The sequence below is a fragment of the Episyrphus balteatus genome, chromosome 3 (genome assembly GCF_945859705.1).
Source record: "Episyrphus balteatus chromosome 3, idEpiBalt1.1, whole genome shotgun sequence".
In the NCBI taxonomy this organism is placed as follows: domain Eukaryota; kingdom Metazoa; phylum Arthropoda; class Insecta; order Diptera; family Syrphidae; genus Episyrphus; species Episyrphus balteatus.
This window is the reverse complement of record NC_079136.1, coordinates 43452679-43472438: the sequence shown is the minus strand read 5'-3', so window position 1 is coordinate 43472438 and position 19760 is coordinate 43452679. Positions and strand designations below refer to the sequence as shown.

Sequence of the window (19760 nt, the reverse complement as noted above, 5' to 3'; positions counted from 1 at the left end):
CCGTAAATGACAGTAATATTGGGAGAAATAATTTTCCATAGAAACTAAATTATACTTTTCTAATGGCCTTTGACCTTCTTAATTTGAATCTAGCATTAAAATAGCTCTAACGTGAAAAGTTTTTGAGATATTGAATTTTGAAGTCCAAAACACTATTTTTGTGATGTTTTGCATGGTAATATCTCAAAAACGTGATGTGATAGAATTTTTGTGACTTTGGATTCGAGCTCAGCGCACAAAAAACCATTAGAAAAATATACTTTGACTTCTGTAAAAAAAAACCTTTTTGACTAGTGAATTCGAACAGGGAAGAAAAAATCGAATGCAGAGCTACAACAATTTTCAAACTTGGTACTTAACAATTTTGAGTGAGTCCCTTGAGGATAAATTTAAATTTTTTTTAGAACCGATTTTGATTAAAATTTTTGTGTGTAGTGTAAAAAAAAAAATATTTTTGTACCGTTATTAACGGTACCTGCCATAGAACTTTTTTTTATTTATGAACAACTCGTAAAAAACAAAGCAGATTTCAACCCAAATTTTTATACAGGCACGTTAAAACTATCATTATTTTTCAAAAAACGCATTTTTCGATTTTTTTTTAAATATTTCAAATTTTTCTTTGAAAAATCATTTTTTTTTAAACGGATTGATGAATTTTATCAAAATTTCGTTTTTATGTGTTGAATAATATTTTCTGAAAAATGGCGTAGAACTTTTTTTTTTTAATGTCAGAAAATTTTTATATATACCTAAAAAATAATTTTTTTACTTGCGATATAGATACTATATATCAAGTTATGCATGCGTAAAAAAAAAAGTTGAGATAACATTTTTCCATGACATTACGATGGTAGACAATGCCAAAAAAATGGGTCCCGGGAAGTCCGTCTGTCTGTCTGTCAGTATAAGGAGCTACAACCTAAACGGATGGACCGATTAATGTCAAACTTGGTATGTAGCGTTATTTGGCGACTCTCCAGAGGGGTTTTTGGAATTAATTTTTTTGGACCAAAAATAACGGTACTTGTCATATACCGATTTTAGTAAAATTGAAATATCTCAAAAACGGCTATAACGATTTCGTTTAAAAAATTCAAATGTTAGTTTTAAGCTAAGGTCTATCTTCCAATGAATTTTTTTTTGAAAATCATTATTAACGGTAAGTGCCATAGAACCGTTTTTTTCAAATCCGATTATCTCCGAAACTGCTTATTCAATTTCAACGAAACTTTTTGTAAAGAAGAATTTATATAATTTAAATATAAGCCAAAAATAACATTTTGAAAAAAATAATTTTTGGATTTTCAAGAAAATTTTGAAAATTTTTTTTGAAAAATCAAATTTTCGAAAACGGGACATTGAATTTTTTTGAAATTTTGTTTTTAGATGTTGATTAGTGATTTCTATAAAATGGCATACCAACTCTATTTTAAAACTATTTTTCCAAAAAATTATTTATAAAAAATTAGTTTTTTAAAAAACGGCTCTAACGATTTTGAAAATTTTTTTTTCTAAAAATGCATCTTAATATATCAATCAAAACTGCATACTTGTTTTGGAGGGCAATTTAATTTCAGATTTTATTTTATTTTTTTTTAAAAACGAATTTTATTTTTTTTTTTCCAAATTTCTATATAAAAAGTCTTAAAAATTTAAGCAACTTTAACTCTAAGAGCAAGTTCGTGCGACCCAGTTGTGCATTTTATTTTTTAAACGACTAACGATTTTCAATTTTTTTTTTTTTTTAAAATACCTTTTAATGCAAGAAATCAAATGGCATACCTACTTCGTTTTGTTAAAAAGATGAAATTAAAAAGTATGATATTGACATACAAGAAGTCGATGGGCTGTCAATTTTTGTATTTTAAAAGTTCTTTTTTCGTAATATTAAAACCAACTTTAAATATTTTAAAAATTTCTTTTAAAGAAAATTAAATTAAAATTATTTTTTTTTTAATGCTTTAAGTCTATAACAAGTTTAGAGCAAGTACGTGCAAACCAGTTTTTTATTTATTTCTTAATCGATTTAATGTGGGGAGGAAGAATATCTCAATTTTTGTTTTTATATGGTTAATTTCAAAGTACGATAAAGTGCAAAGAAAGTCCTATTAATAATTTTTGTTATTTACCCCTGAATTCTCGTCTAATTTGATTAGGTATATAGCATATAGGTACAAATTTATAAATCAAACCTACTAGTCTACAAGTCAGAAAATAGCGTCGGAGAAGTAGAATTGAGAAACACGCAATTAAAATGACATCTGAAGCTATAATGTCATTTAAATGTCAAAATGTCAACCAAAAATAAGAAATCATTAGTCATTTATATTGAGTTTCATACAAACATGTTTCTTACTGACGTACAGCTTCACGTGCCTATTGAAATAATTCTGAGAATTTTTCATAGAGTACATATGAACCTGAATACTCAGAATTATAAAAGTACCTACATGTGATGCCATTTGAAGAGATTTATTTTAAAATATTTGTAGATACTCAGACTTACTTACTTATCTCTTAAAATCACATAAAATAAAAAACCTTTTTGAAAAAAAAATTATTCTCCATTCGAATTTGTACATAAAATTAAAAATACGACAGCACTGGTTTAATGCCTTCAATATATCGTTGTTCTTCGTTAAATGGTTCTTAATAAAAACGTATTCATAGACATAATCTTTTACAGCCGCCTCACTGACGAAACGAATTCAAACGAAAACGAAAAAAAAAAACAAAAAAAAAACCTAAAACGAACCTAACGAATAATGAACGAGCAAACCTATAACCAAACCAAACCAACCAAACCAAACCAAACGATATAACCCAGGAACGTTTTGCTTGTGCCTTTTATTCATAATAATTTATCTGTGTATCTGCACTACCGCACACATAAACATCGCGTAATAGTCTTTTCTCTCTAAGCGATACAGAGCAGATAAGGAAATTACATCGTTAGAAATTCTCATCGACGAATATCCGGTGACGTAGAAAAAGGATATCATGGCTGCGCGTGTCGTGTGGGAGTATTGTGGCTGAATATCCGTCAGAGAGAGTGTATATATATGAGAAATGGAATGGCGGGCGTTCAGAGCTTAGCCACAATAGAAAAACAAAAAAAAAATCCTGTATTTGATTTTTTTTTTGTGTTTGTTTGTATTTTATTTTTTTTCTTTCATTCTGTTCAAGGCAATCAAAAAGGAATTAGTTAACATTCTCTATGGCGATAGGTTTGCGTGATTCCAGACATTACGATAACGATATAGTCGAGGGGTCGTTGTTTTGCGTGCGAACGAAGCAAATTCCAGACATTCAGTTTGATTGCACACACACCGCACATCAGGAATCAGGATCATAGGATTGCTTTTTTTTTTATTTTTTTCGTTTCTTCCATATTCCGCAGTTAAAATGAAATGCGGACAACTGTGTTTTGAGGGTATTTAGTAGTAGCGGTTTCGGTTGTAAGCGTTTAAGCGCAATCCTCAAGCTTAATCATTTTTCTGCACGCATCTTGCTTGCACTAGGTAATGCCCATAGAGATATCCTTCAGGTACCTATACAATGGAGGTGTTTTATTTTTTTTTTTTGCATTTTTTTTACTGAATAGCGTGTTTAGATTGATATCGAGTGGGCAGGCAGTGGGCTTTGATTTCGTTTAGGTAGATATCTGTAATTGACACTTTATTTCTTGTTCGGAAAAGACACTTAGCACGATGGAAATCGATAGCAATCTGACGAAAGGATAAGAATTACTTTTATTTTTCTATTTCGTTTCATATGGAATTAGTCTAGCTTCGATGAAAAGTCAATCATGGGAAGGGAGAGAAAATCCTGCGGGAAAACTTCTTTCATTTCACTTTTGATAAAAACTATGCATGTGCATTCAGAAAGTAAATAATAAATAATATACACTGTGGCGTATACGTACTTTTTTGTGTTTTAAGTTAAATTTAATTTTGTGAAAACATATCAAGAATGCAGTATAGCGCATCTAGTTTAAAGTAAGCATCCTTATGTGTAACGGGTGGAAACGGGTTTTTAACCGTCAAGAAATTTTTCGAAGAAAATTATGCCTTGTCTGCGGTGATGACAAAAAATGTCATCGGTGATGACAAATGTCAGTTTAAGCAATAGGAACTATTAGAAAAACCATAAAACCACGTTTTGAATCTTGCAAGTCGGTTTTGTTTTTTTGATAAAAATGGTTATTTGATAAAAATGATTATATACTTAAAGTAACTCTAACGTTTAAACTTTTTATTCAAGAAAGTTAGGGAAAATTTAAAATTTTATATTTTAAGAAACTAAAAAAAAAAATAAAAAATAAAATCTGTTTTTGTAATTAATTAAACACCGTTTTAAATGATCTTGTAGAAAAAAACCAAGTATGTTATTTTATTTCCTGTATTAAAAGGAATTTTTAGAAAAAAATTTTCGAAAATCGTTAGAGCCGTATTTTAAAAAAATAATTTTGTATATATAAAAATTTTTCAAAAAAAAAAGTTGTTATGATATTTTGATGAAATAATTAATTTACACTTAAAAACCAAAGTTCAAAATTTTTCCCAAACCTGTTAACAAATAAATTGATTTTTCAAAAAAAAAAAATTGAAATATTTTTTAAAAATCCAAAATTGTGTTTTTTGAAAATTTTCTAAAATTTCAATATTATTTAACTTAAACACTTTACTTAAAAACTTTTGTATAAAAATTTTCATTGTAATCGGGTTAGTTTTGTACGAGATATTCATAAATAAAAAAAAAAAAACGTTCTAAGACAGGTACCGTTAATACCGTTTTTTTTTTTTTATTTCAAAAGTTGGCTCTTATGTGTAATATGACACACAAAAATTTAATCAAAATCGTTAGAGCCGTTTAAAAAAAAGGAACTTTTCTATTGCTGTTATATGACAGGTATCGTTCGTTTTGGTCCTAAAAAAAAACTTTAAATTTTTCCTTTATTAAACTGTTAACTACCAAGTTTGAACAAAATCACTCCAGGAGCTTAGGCTCTAGTTCGAAGTACATACACACAGACCGACAGACAGACAGAATTACCGGACCCACTTTTTTGGCATCTCCATCATCGTAATGTCATGTAAAATTGTTATCTCGAGTTCGATTTTTTTTTTTGCGAATCCTAGACTTGCCTATATCGCAAGTCAAAAGTAAAGTGAACTTAATGGTATACAAAAAAGATGGGAGTAAAGACGACCCTGTTGCACATATAATTTAACAAAATGTATAATAAATATTTTATTTTTAAATGCTACTATAATGATATCATGGTAATCAATATAAAACGAAATAAAATCCTTTATATTTTGTTTTCACAATTTTTTTTCATTGGAAACTGGGCTTTTGAACTGTTTTTATATGTAAATTCATTCGTTTCATTTTACCCATCGTGCATCCCTTTAATTTTTTTTTCTGATTACCTTTATTAATTAAAACTTCCCCACGAGCGAAACGATGATGGTGGCGTTGGTATAATTGCAATCGTAATTTATTATTACCTCCACCAAAAGGAGTCAATACTCGTATATACCAATATTATTTCGGTTGCATATTACGCGTGGCTGAGTTTGTCTGGAATACAATAATTTTATCGTCGAAAGTAAAATTTACATAGTGAAAACAAGAGCAAGTTGGTATGCGTAATGTAATGTTGCTGTTAAACTATTTTTTTTTTTTTTTTTCATTTTTTGAACATTCACAAAATATCCTTTTTTTCTATCTACTTGTTTTTATATATATGTGTAAACGTACTCAAAATTAATGTAGGTTTTTCTGATCAATAAAAGTTTTTTTAATTTTTTTAACAACTTTAAAAAAAATTGTATATTGCATAATAATTTTACTCTTGGTTGAATTCCTCTTATAATATGAAAATTAAATCAGTAAAAATATTATGCTCAATGGTAAAATAATAAGACTTTACACAGGATGGTACTTACATATTATGGTTAAATTTATTTTACTATTTCTCGTTTGAGCTTTCAAAAAATCCACTCGACACCGATAGACTCCTGTGTCGGTTTCACGAGTACTCTGTATTGATAGCTCTCCAGGCTCTTTGTCAAATATAAAGTAGGCTCGTCCGCCAAATACGCTCTCGTCGGACCATCGTTTAGCTGCTTTTGAACCTCCGCCACGAATGTCCACACTGAAATATACAAAAAAAAAAAAAAAAAATTAAAATTAATATTTAATTTTACGGAAGAATAGTTTTACTATATTTTAATAATAATATTTGAAAAGAAATCCAGGCAAAAAATTCCTGGAGTAGTGATTTTTTCTCTTTCATCTTAAAGAAGGTATATTTAAGGAGTGAAAACTTTAAGTTGTTTTTCAGAAAATAAAAAAAAAAAAAAAAAATAATAATAATAAGATGCACGTCTGGGTCGTACAAACTTGCTGAAGTTGCTCAAATTTCAAAAAAAAAAAATTAAATTTTGAAATCTTTTTTTAGAAAACTTTAATTTGTGAAGATGTTGTATTATGTTTAATTAAGACCTTTTGTTAAAAAAAAATAAAAAAATTTGTATGAGAGACAGCATTACCAATTTTTTTTTTCATCGAAATTAACTCTTAAATTTTTGTATAAAAATTGTTAGAGAAACGCTTCCAGAAAGTTGAAAAATAACTTAAAAATGTTGAATGGACAGTATCTGTTTCAAGCGACTTACATATTTAAAACAAACAAAAAAAAAATAAATCAACCAATTAGGTAGTGAAAATTTGACACATGGACAACGAAAACTTTTCAAAATTAATATCTCGAAATTTTTTTTATGAAACCAATACTTGTCTTATAGAGAAAATAAGGAAAAACACAAAATTGTGAATTTCATCTTGGTTTTGTATGTTAGTCTATTTTAAAAAATAGAATTCCTATTTTTCAAGTTAAGACTTAACTTGAAATGTCTAATTTTAGTATTGGATTATAGAGAACAGAACACAATACTAAGTTTAAAAAAAGAGATAATGATAATAATCCTCTTTTGCAAAGCCATTCTTCTTTTAGCTTTCATTAAAATCAATTTTGTTTGTATGCGGTAAGACCGGGAAAAATTCGAGGAAGAGAAAATTATTTGAAACTCGATATATCAAAGAATCCATAAGCTTGTTTTAGGAAGTGGCATTTATTTTAATCAGTTTGACACAATGTCTCTAAATTGAAGTTTATATATTGTGTGTATTGGCAAAAATATTCGAAATACGAAAAAGTTGAGATAACATTTTTCCATGGCATTACGATGATAGAGAATGCCAAAAAAGTGGGTCCCGGAAGTCTGTCCGTCTGTCTGTAAACGAAGCTACAGCATAAACGGATGAACTGATTGATGTCAAACTTGGTATGTAGCGTTATTTGGCAACTGTCCAGAGGGATTTTTGGAATTAATTTTTTTGGACCAAAAAAAACTGTACTTGTCATATACCGATTTTAGTAAAGTTGAAATTGCTCAAAAACGGCTCCAACGATTTTGTTTAAAAAATTCAATTTGAAGTCTTAAGATAAGGTTTATCTTCTAATGAAAAAATCTATTTTTGAAAATCATTATTAACGGTACTTGCCATAGAACCCTTTTTTTTTTTTTAAATCCGATTTGCTCCGAAACTGCTTATTCGATTTCAACGAATTTTTGTGTGATAAAAGCATTTATATAATTTTAATATAAGCCAAAAATAAAATTTCGAAAAAAAAAATTCTTTGATTTTTAAAAAAATTTTGAAATTTTTTTTTTTTTTTTGAAAAATCTAATTTTCGTAAACGGGACATTGAATTTTTTTGAAATTTTGTTTTTAGATGTTGATTAGTGATTTCTACAAAATGGCATACCAATTTTATTTTAAAACTTTTTTTCCAAAATATTATTTATAAAAAATTAGTTTTTTAAAAATCAGCTCTAACGATTTTGGACATTTTTTTCTAAAAATGCATGTTAATATACCAATCAAAACTGCATACTTGTTTTGGAGGGCAATTTGATTTCAGATTTTTAAAAATTTTTTTTGTACCTGACATTTCCCAAATATCTTATAGAAAAAGTCTTAAAAATTTAAGCAACTTGAACTCTAAGAGCAAGTTCGTGCGAACCAGTTGTGCATTTTATTTTTTGAAAAATCAAAAACAGATCAATGTTTTTTTTTTTTTTTAATTCTGTTTTATTTTTTGTATTAATTAAAATTTATATTCATTGAAATACCAAATTATTTTTTCGCAAAGATTTTGAAGTACATAAAAAAAACAATTTTTTAAACGATTTTCAGAAAAAATTACCAAAAAATCTTTCTGATCTGAATCTTATTTAATATTTTTTGAGTTTTAAATAAAACTAGCCGACCCCGCCCTAGAAATTCGAGCGCCAATTTCTTTATTTTTTTTTATTTGCAACAACTTTAAACACAATTATACCAAAATAGTTTCATTATTTTGTATAGTATTTGTTGTTGCGATTAACTACACTTTTTGAAGACAAAATACACAGGTATATATAATATACCTACTTTTTGATATTTTTTAAACCTGATTTAGATATTGTTGAACTACGTTTTAACTGCACTTAACTACGTAAAAAAAAGTATCAAAAAGGAAATGCAAAGTGTAATCGCCTTAATGCATTGTGTTTACACCTTGCATTTTGAGATTCAATTCAACCTGTTTCATGTTCCATTCATTCAAATTCCATCATTCAATCATTCAAATTCCACCAACTTCACTCAAATTTGTCATTCACATCATTATGTACTTTGTAGGTTCTCGTCTTAGCTTAGCTTGTAGAAGTTTAAATTTCCGGAAGGGAGATGGCGTTATTTATCGCACTTCCAGTTTGGAATGATATTTGTGGTAAGGTTTCCATTAAAATTTTAATGAATGCGTTCAGATACTTATTAATGATTAAAGATAGGTTCACATTTATTAAAGGTGCGTTCACAACAACGACGCGCAACAACGTTTTTTTCATGTTAAAGCCATAACTACAATGACCTAAAAAGTGAAAAAGTGGGAAATTTACAAAATTAAATTTTTTTATTTCTTTCTAGCAATATTTGTTTTTGTAAAAATTTTTGGAAAAAACTACCAAAAATTTTTTTAGAAACCAAAAAATAAGCTTTTTGCATCATTATTTTTTATTTTGTCGTCGTAAAAACAGTCATAAAATGAGTTTGAAATCTTTCACTTTTTGACTTTTCGCAAAAAGTTGCCGTTGTAGTTATACTTTTAAAGCCTTAAGGCTTAACTACAATGACCTAAAAAGTGAAAAAAGTGGGAAATTTACAAAAGTTTATTTCTTTCAAGCTCCATATTTTGTTTTTGAAAAAAACTACAAAAATTGTTTTTCAAACCTAAAAATAAGCTTTCTGCATCATCATTATTTTTAATTTTTTGGTCGAAATAACTATCACAAAATGAGTTTGAAAATGTTGATTTATTGACTTTTTGCATAAAGTGGCTTTTAACTACATTGGCTCAAAAAGTGAAAAAGTACAAATGTGAAAATTTTCAAACGCATTTTTGTATGGTTTTTCGGGCTAGAAAATTAAAACAAAAAATGCGGAAACTATATTTTTTTTGTATAAAAACAATTTGTTAAAGGTATAACCACAATGGCCTAAAAAGTGAAAAAGTGGGAAATTTACAAAAGTAAAAAATTTTTATTTCTTTCTAGCGCTATTTTTTTTTTTGGAAAAACTACAAAAATTGTTTTTTAAACCAAAAAATAAGCTTTCTGCTATAAGGTATAAGGAAGAAAAAAGACGTTTTTGTTAGTTTTCCCTGAACCTCATCAGAAAAACGCTTTGCCATGCGGCGATAAAATATTAGTGACTTTTATTCAAAAATGTAAACGTCTAAAAGTGAAAACTTGGTAAAATTATAAAGGAACTGTCAAAGTCAGCTATTACATGAAGCCTCAAGAGGCTTGACTCTTTTTTCGAATTTTCTTTTGATACACAGCCACACAAAAAAAAAAAAAATTTTTAACCTGGGGTTGCGACTAAGATTTTTATATAGTTTTTCAGTTTTTGGGTCGCTGAAACCGAATCTGGCGTCCGTTTTGCCCCATCACGTCAGGTTTTCGAGATAACCTCAAAAAATGTCACGAAAACAAAAAAAAAATTTTCTCTGATCTGGATGTGCGAATATGTTAATCATATAGCTTTTGGATCGCTGAATCCAAATTCGAAGTCTATTTCGACCTATCACGTCAGGTTTCTGAGATATCCTAAAAAAATGTCAAAACCAAAAAAACTAAATTTCTTATCTGGGGTTGCATCTAGGTTTTTCATATAGGTTTTGGGTTGCTAAAACCGAATTCGAACTCTTTTTTTCCGTATCACGTCAGGTTTTTGAGATATCCTCAAAAAATATCAGATAAGAACTTTTTTTTGAGTATAGACATTTTTTGAAGATATTTCAAAAACCTGACGTGATACGCCAAAATAGACTTCGGATTCGGTTTCAGTGACCCAAAAACAATATGAAAAATTTAATCGCAACCCCAGATAAAAACTTTAGTTTTTTTGGTTTTGACATTTTTTTGAGGATATCCCAGAAACCTGACGTGATAGATCGAAATTGACTTTGAATCTGGATTCAGTGATCCAAAAACTATATGATTAACATATTCGCACATCCAGATCAGAGAACAAATTTTTTTGTTTTCGTGACATTTTATGAGGTTATCTCGAAAACCTGACGTGATGGAGCGAAACGGACTTTGGATTCGGTTTCAGCGACCCAAAAACTATATGAAATATTTAGCCGAGTTAACACTTCGATTCTATTCAAGATGAATCATCTTGAAGTGTTATTAAAATTTACCGGAAATATGACATCCGTCAAATAAACATCTTCAACAGTTCTCATGGTAATATGATACCAATGAGAACGTATAGCATGGATCATCGATCATCAACCATCAGCTGAATCATCCATCGACATCAAGTGGATGATATAGTCAGTTCATAGATACTCATCAAGCAAACCGGTTCTAAAATTGTAGTTTAGGTTATTATCTAAGTTCATTTAAATAAAAGTTCTTTTTTAAAAACCCAAACAGGAATTGCAATTATTAATTGGCGCCCGAGCAGGGACACGCGAATAGTTTTTAATTGAAGTTTAATTTTGCTAAGAGTGCAGTGACGGTTATTAAAACCCAGCATCGAAAAATTTTACTATTCAAAATTTTAAGCTATAGTGCATCCAAAGGGGAGAACAGTACAAAGTATCCTCTAGCCGCGTGTGAAATTTTAAAGTGAATAAATAAGTTTTAATTAACAAAATAAGTTTTGTAATGCAGTGACGATTTTTAATTTTAAAATCAAGCAGTGACGTTTTTTTTTAATTTTAAATCCAGCAGAAAAATTTTCAACAATTTTAACTTGCGTACTAAATCTAAAAACTCAGTAGTCCTACTCAACATAAAACATTGAGAGGCAAAAAGTTTAATTACAACAGATCATGAGAAGTATACTTATAAAGTAGAAAATCAGAAAAATAATTAAAACAAAAAAAAATAAAATATTTTTTATAAACATATATTCAGTGAAGTGAAACTGAACAATTATAAAGACAAACAGAGTGAAAGAGAAGAAAGACAAAAACAAAATAAATGAAATAAAGAAAATAAAAAAAAAAATTTTTAAAATATATTCAGTACTCATAATAAAGAAAGACAGGAAGTGAAGAATAAACAAATATTTTTACGAAGTCATCATTGATCAGTGTTAAGCAGAGATTCAACTCTACATCAACAAATCAACAATAATTATATAGTAAGAAAATTTTTATTTAAAAAAAAAATATTTAATTAATTAAGGAAATTAAAAAAAAAATTACTATACTTATTATTAAGAATCTTTATTTATAAAATTAAATTTTATATAAATATCTATAAAACAAAAAACTCAATATGGCATTAACAGTGGATCAGATACATACGTTGATTTCTCAGACAGTAGCCGAAAGTACGGACAAACTAGATAAGAAAATAGATGACTTGACGAAATTATTAGGTAGATTAGCTCCCATTGATAACATTGAACCATACGAGGACGTTACAATAGACCCACTTATAACAACCACAGAAAGTTTAGAGTTAGTTAAAAGTTTGCAAAAGTTTGATGGGGAAAACTATATTAGCTGGCGGACATCAGTAATCCACTGCATGAAAGCTTATGAATGTTGTAAAGGTAGTTCAAGTTACTTTACAGCAGTTAACATATTAAGAAACAAAATAATAGGGAAAGCTAATGACGTGCTGACATCTCATGGTACGCCATTGAATGTCAATGCAATAATAGGACGATTAGACCTAACTTACGAAGATAAAAGACCAGTACACATGTTACAAACCGAACTATCGAGTGCTAGGCAGGGGAAACAAACTTTGCAACAGTTCTATGATCAAGTTAGTCAGTTACTGACATTAATAACTAATAAAACAATAATGAGTTATGGGCCTAGAACGGCCGAAACTAATGTGCTCATTAATGTAGCCCGAGAGAACGCTTTGAGAGTGTTCATAATGGGATTAAATCAACCCATGAGTAACATCGTATTCTCTCTTAATCCTGGTGATCTGCCAAATGCGTTGGCCAGAGCTCAAGAAATTGAGGTAAACCAGAATCAAAGATTAAGGGATATAAATCCAAATCCACATAGAATGGATTATAATAGAGGAATACCTCAACTTCAGCTTCCACCTATACCAAGGTACACAAATAATAACAATAATAATAATAACAGACAGAATTTCATACCGAGACAGAATAATCAATTTGTTCCACCACCGCAAAGAATGGACTTAGCAAGTGGAAACTACCATCCTCCTAAGCCCCAAACAAATAACAATTATTACAATCAAAACAGATATTTACATAACAATCCATATAGGGACCAACGTTTTAATAACGAAATAAGAAACAATAACAAGCCTTTCAAGCGCGATAGGCCACGAAGTGAACAGATTCCGGTAAAAACACCGAGATTAAATAATTTAGATGAAGGGGATAATTTTTTAGAATAAGGAACGACCTGCCTTTTATAAAAAGAACAGATCCAAAGACAGGCCGTATATTTACAATTTTAATTGACACAGGTGCAACACATAGTTACGTTAAACCAGGTTTATTCAAAAATAAAGATTTAGAAAGGACTACAAAGGTCAGAAGCGTCCATGGGACAAGCATTATAAACAAGTATCAGGAGATAAATATGTTAGGAATTAAGGATATTTTTTACGAAATTAAAGAATTAAAAGATTATGATATAATTGTAGGAATAAGAACACTCAGGAAAATTAAAGGCAAAATAAATATAGTCGATGGTACATTAGAATACGAAAAAGGCATAGTACCTTTATTATTCAATGACGAACTATTGAACAATTTGGCAATCTGCATGAGTACAGATGAAACCTATATAGAAAAATTGAAATCAATTTTGAAACGTTTTCAAGGTATTTTTACAGAAAAACCGAATTATCTTCCATATAATACGAACATAGTAGCGACTATAGATACTACAACAGACGATCCAATATGGTCAAAATCATATCCATATCCGCAAGCAGTAAGCAATTTTGTAAACAATGAAATAAATAATATGTTGGAAAATAATATAATAACGCCAAGCAGATCTGCATATAATTCACCAGTGTGGGTAGTTGATAAGAAAGGTACTAATGAAGACGGATCCAAAAAACACAGATTAGTCATAGACTACAAAAAGCTAAATTCATTCACTAAGACAGACAAGTATCCAATGTCAGATACTTCAGTAATTTTGTTCAATTTAGGAAAGTCTAAATTCTTCACGACACTAGACTTACAAAGTGGTTTCCACCAAATAATGATGAAAAAGGAAGACAGAGAAAAAACAGCTTTTAGCGTAAACAATGGAAAATACGAGTTCCTTCGTATGCCATTCGGGTTGAAGAATGCACCCTCTTTATTTCAAAGAGCTATGGATGATATTCTAAGACCTTACATAGGGAAATTTTGCCACGTATATATCGACGATGTGATCATATTTTCTGAATCGGAAGAAAAACACTTGGAACACATAGAAATCATAATTAAAGCATTAAGCGAAGCCAACATGAAGATAAGTAGTGAAAAAAGCAAGTATTTTATGCAGGAAGTAGAATTTTTAGGATATGTTGTTTCCTACAACAGTATTAAAACGGATCCAAAGAAAGTAAAAACTATTAAGGAATACCCAGAACCTAAGACATTAAGACAGTTAAGATCTTTTTTGGGACTAAGCGGTTACTATCGTAAATTCATAAGAAATTACGCTATGATCAGCAAGCCATTAACAAAGTATTTAAGAGACCAAGACGCAAACACAAAAAGTAAATTTATACCGATAGAATTAGATAATGAGGGGAAAAGAGCATTCCAAATTTTAAAAGACAAGTTAGAAGAAAATATAATATTGAACCAGCCAAACTTTGAAGAAGGTTTTGAATTAACAACTGATGCAAGTAACTCAGCCATAGGTGCAGTGCTTAGTCAAAATAACAAACCAATAACTTTCATAAGTAGGGGATTAAGTGTAACCGAAGAAGGCTATGCAACAAATGAAAAAGAATTATTAGCAATTGTTTGGAGTTTGAAAAATTTGAGGAACTACCTCTATGGAACAAGCGGCATCCATATATATACGGACCACCAACCATTAACATTCGCTATGTCAGATAAAAACCCCAACGCAAAAATGAAACGATGGAGGGAATTTGTAGAAGAATATTCTCCTATTATAAAATACAAACCAGGTAGAGAGAATGTAGTAGCAGATGCTTTAAGCAGACAAGAATTAAATATGATGGACTCGGACGTTGCAACAGTACATAGTACTCAAAGTAGTCCAGTTGAAGAAATAAAAAGATTAGGAGGTATAATTAATAGATTTAGGAATCAGTTAATCATTAAAGAAGGAAATAACAATAGTATTAGTAGTGAACAAGTACATAAAGGATACTGGCGACACACAGTAATATATAAAGATGAAAATATATTTAGTGATTTTAAAGAAATTATTAGGAAAGGCATTAATGCAATACATTCCAGCGAGGAATTATTATTTAAACTAAAACCAAAGTTATTAAGTGAATACCCCACTACTCAGTTTGCATATGTAACAAATATAGTAGAAGACATTGTTGACAAAGACACACAAATAACTATTCTAAAAAACGAACATAATAGAGCGCATCGTGATTCAAGAGAGAATTTCAAACAGATTACAACAAAATATTACTGGCCTGAATGCTTTAAACAATTATTAGATTTAACAAGAAATTGCTCTGTTTGCAAAGAAAACAAATATGATAGACATCCAGTTAGATATAGGATTGGAGAGGCTCCAATTCCAAAGAAAGGGGGGGAACGAATACATGCTGATATATACTATATAGACAATGATCAATTTTTAACCATGATAGATTCTTTTTCAAAATTTCTCATAGTAAGACATATTGAAAGTAAAATAGATGCTAAGGATAAACTCATTGAAACAATACCAATATTTGGCAGAGTTGAAACACTTGTAACTGATAATGAAAAGACATTTTGCACACCATCAGCACAACTAGAATTAGAAAGACTAGGCGTCAAACATGAGAGAACAGCTCCAAACCATAGTAGAACGAATGGTATGATAGAAAGAGTGCACAGCACATTGACTGAAATTATACGAATTACGAAAACAGATATCCATGCGGAAACAAATGAAATAATGCCATTTGTCGTTAAAAAATATAATGAATCAATTCATTCAGTGACTAACTTCCGACCAATAGACGTGTTTCATAACTTTGAAAAACATATTAGTTTGACAAATGTATTAAAAGAAAAACAAGATAAGGATCTTGCGTACTTTAACAAAAACAGGACAGAAATAGAATTTAGACCAGGACAAAAAGTACACGAAAAATCGACACGAAGGCAAGGGAAAGTAAAACCTTTGTATAAAAAAAGAATAGTAAAAGAAGATAGAGGAAGAGTTATACTAGACAGTAAGGATAGGATCATACACAAAGATAATTTGAAAAAATAATATATTCAAATTCAACACCAATTCTATTTCAGATGACTAACAGTATCATACTAGTATTTTTGGCATTACTAGCCACGACATTTGCGCAAGTGCAAATAACAAACTATAGTACAGAGGAATACATTCTTATAGAGGACGGACCTGCTGCATTATTCTACGAAAGAGGTGATGTTTATCACATAATAAATTTAACACATTACAAAAATATACTAAATGATATAAGAGGTAAAGGTGCTAGGGTAACCAGTTTAATTAAGACGAATCTTGAAACTGCAGACAAATTAATTAATCAACTTATTATAAGAGATAGATTTAGACGAGGAATAAATGAGATCGGTACTCTATGGAAATGGATATCAGGAAGTCCAGACCATGATGACAAAATAAAGATAGAAACAAAACTACAGGAACTAATTGAATCTAACAACAAACAGTACCAAACAAATTCAATATTATTTAAAACAATAGAAAAACTGACCAGTGAGGACAATAACATTGACAAAGAAGACGAACTAATTTTAAAATTTATAATTGAAGATTTAAGAGACATTATCAATACCATCAATTTAAGAAAAAATGGCATTTTAAATACAGTGATTTTAAATATAGAAGATTTAGAGAAAATAATAAAAACAGAAACAATGCCAGTTTCAATTACAGATGTTTTAGATGCATCAGATTTTCAAATTATTCAAAATAAGGAAATAATCATGTTATACATTCAATACCCGATTGTTAAGGAAATAAACACTAAATTCATTGTAGAAAGCATTAATATAGGTGATGGCAAGTTACAAATCCCAAATCAAATTGTATTGTACGAAGAAAAATATAAAATGGCAAATTGTAAACAAGAATTAAACAATATGTATTGTAAAATAAGTAATGAAACTAATTGTCTAACAGATTTATTAAATAACAAGAAAGCAAACTGTCATAAAATAAAGGAGAAGAATCCAGACATTAAAATAATTAAAGATGGTATAATTTTTGTAAGTGGAGAAACCACAATCAATAGGAAAATATATAAGGGTACATATCTCATTAATTTCAAAAATAATGTAACTATTAATTCTAAAATGTATGAAAATAAAAAAACAAAAATTGTAAAACATTTTAAAATGAATGTACCATTAGAAATTAATATTTTGAAATATTTAGAATCAAGAAATGAAAAATTAAAATTCAGAAACATTGATCTAATTAAACCTTATATTGAAGATATAAAAGAACACCCAATATTGTGGGGAATAACTTTAAATATAATATTAATATTTAGTATTGTAATAGTTATTAAGATGTTGAAAATTTATAAAAGAAACGAAGAAAAGAAAAATAATTTAGCATTTAAGAAAGCAACAATTAAATGTTTAACAGCAACAAGAAAAGCTATAGAAGAGCGATCGGGACGATCACTATAGAAGTAAGGGGGGAGTTAACACTTCGATTCTATTCAAGATGAATCATCTTGAAGTGTTATTAAAATTTACCGGAAATATGACATCCGTCAAATAAACATCTTCAACAGTTCTCATGGTAATATGATACCAATGAGAACGTATAGCATGGATCATCGATCATCAACCATCAGCTGAATCATCCATCGACATCAAGTGGATGATATAGTCAGTTCATAGATACTCATCAAGCAAACCGGTTCTAAAATTGTAGTTTAGGTTATTATCTAAGTTCATTTAAATAAAAGTTCTTTTTTAAAAACCCAAACAGGAATTGCAATTATTAATTAGCCGCAATCCCAGGTCAGAACTTTTATATATTTTTGTGTGGTTGCCCTACTAACAATTTTGCTTCTATAATGCTTTAAAGAAGCAACAATTGCATCATCTGTAAAGCTTTATAAAACCAAAATTGTTTGTCGGGTGTGTAATCATTCTGTGAGGCGCGTACTATTACACGATGCCTCTTGAGTCAAGGACTCAAATTTGAAATTTATCTTTTGAATTAAAATTTGTTGTTGTTGTATTGCACCAAGAAGCAAAAAGAAATGTGAGGGAATGTTGAAAAAAGAAAAAGTGGAAAAAGAAACGTCAAAAAAGAGTCTCGGACTCACGACCCACGACTCTCCGGTCGGATAATTTTTTTGTTCATCTTTTTTCTCTTTTGCACTCATTATGTTAAAAAGAGTCGCGCCTCTTGAAGCTTCATGTAATTGCTGACAAATTCTTATGTTCTTTCAAGAGAGAAAAGGACGAAAATAGATTTCATTGATATCAAAAGTGTTTACAAAAGATTGGACCTTAGTAATAGACTCGATTTTAATAGAATTCGATTTTATCAAAAACAATTCATGGTAATAAAACAAACATCTTACTTCTAAACTTAGATAACTAAAACAATGAAAGTTAACCATAGTTTACATGCGATCTTAAAACAACGCACCAATGTGAACCCACCTTAATGTTTTTTTATTTTCGCTGAATGCTTTCATTTATTCATTCAGTCATGAATGACATTTCATTCCAGTCCATTGGAAGTTTTTGAACAGATATTTCCAGTTGTTTCTGTTTTGCTTTGTTTTTTTTTTTTTTACTAAAATATCGAATTTTATTTTAATCAATTTACCTATTTCGGTTAGTAAAAACTTTAAAAAATTATGCATTCTGCACATCTAGGGAACATTTGCTATCGGTCGGTATATAATTTATGCCCCTTCGGTTTTTGTGGGCCGCGTAGTTTGTACCACAAAATTCGCGTTCGCCGTTTTATTATATGATGATAATTGAATTAAAAATATACTTTTAAGAATTAAAAAAAAACGTAAGTATTTGCAATAAAATCACAGACCACCCAATAGTACATTCCTAAAACTAACGAACGTCCTATTTTTCGTTTTTGAGGAATAAAAAAAGAGTCATCCATAAGGAAGCAGAAGTTATCTTGAAGAACATTTTTTTTTCTATAAACTGAATCATCTATTAAGAATTATTTTTTTTTCTGCGAATGTCAGGTCCAAAAAAAGTCCCAAAGTGAAAAGGGGTGTGTAACTGTGAGATATTAGTTACTCATAAGGACTTAAACATCCTCATTTTTTTTCTTCAAGTTAAGTAACCTTCAAAAAGTAAACATTTTACATTTTGTTAGAGGTATGAAGATTTGTTGGGCTTATGTCTTCATATAACTAAAAGGTTGTAAGCCTCTTTAAGTTCTGGGTGTTGTCTTTGAAAATTCAGGTTTCTTGTGTTTTTTTTTCATTATTATTATTTTTGTATTCTTAACTTGAAGATCCTTTTGTAGACTTAATTCAACATTAATAATTAATTAATTCTCAAACATCTGTAGGTGGTGTTTCTTTTTCAGAAAAAAAAGGCTAAAGGTATATTTACTTTTACCCACGCTTTATAACCTCATTTGAAGGATTTTCTTTCATTTTTTTTTTTTGTTTCTTATTCTCTCATTTAATTGAAAAATAATTCATTTTATGTTTACAAATTAAAACGCGGCCAAGGGAACGAATGTCTGTTTTTTTTTTTGTACACTAAAACGAGGAAAGAAAAGAAGATAGCTTCTTCTCGGCTTTAAATTTGAAAGGCAAATAAAACAACCAATAAAAAAAATGTTTTTCATCTTTTCAGACTCAAGACAACTTTTGTGATACAAGGGAGGAAAGAACTCATCGTGACCATGGACCAGTTTTTTTCTTTCATTTTTTCTTAAAAAGCTGCTGGTATTC

General features: G+C 29.2%; 1 protein-coding gene across 1 annotated transcript in view; it reads right to left on the bottom strand.

Moving 5' to 3' along the window:
- LOC129916337 (hemicentin-1) overlaps positions 1–19760 on the bottom strand; it is a 250824-nt gene that overhangs the window by 79276 nt on the left and 151788 nt on the right. The window contains exon 3 of the mRNA XM_055996201.1: positions 5958–6166. Within this exon, the coding sequence (XP_055852176.1) occupies positions 5958–6166 (209 nt within the window). The remainder of the gene's footprint in view (positions 1–5957; positions 6167–19760) is intronic.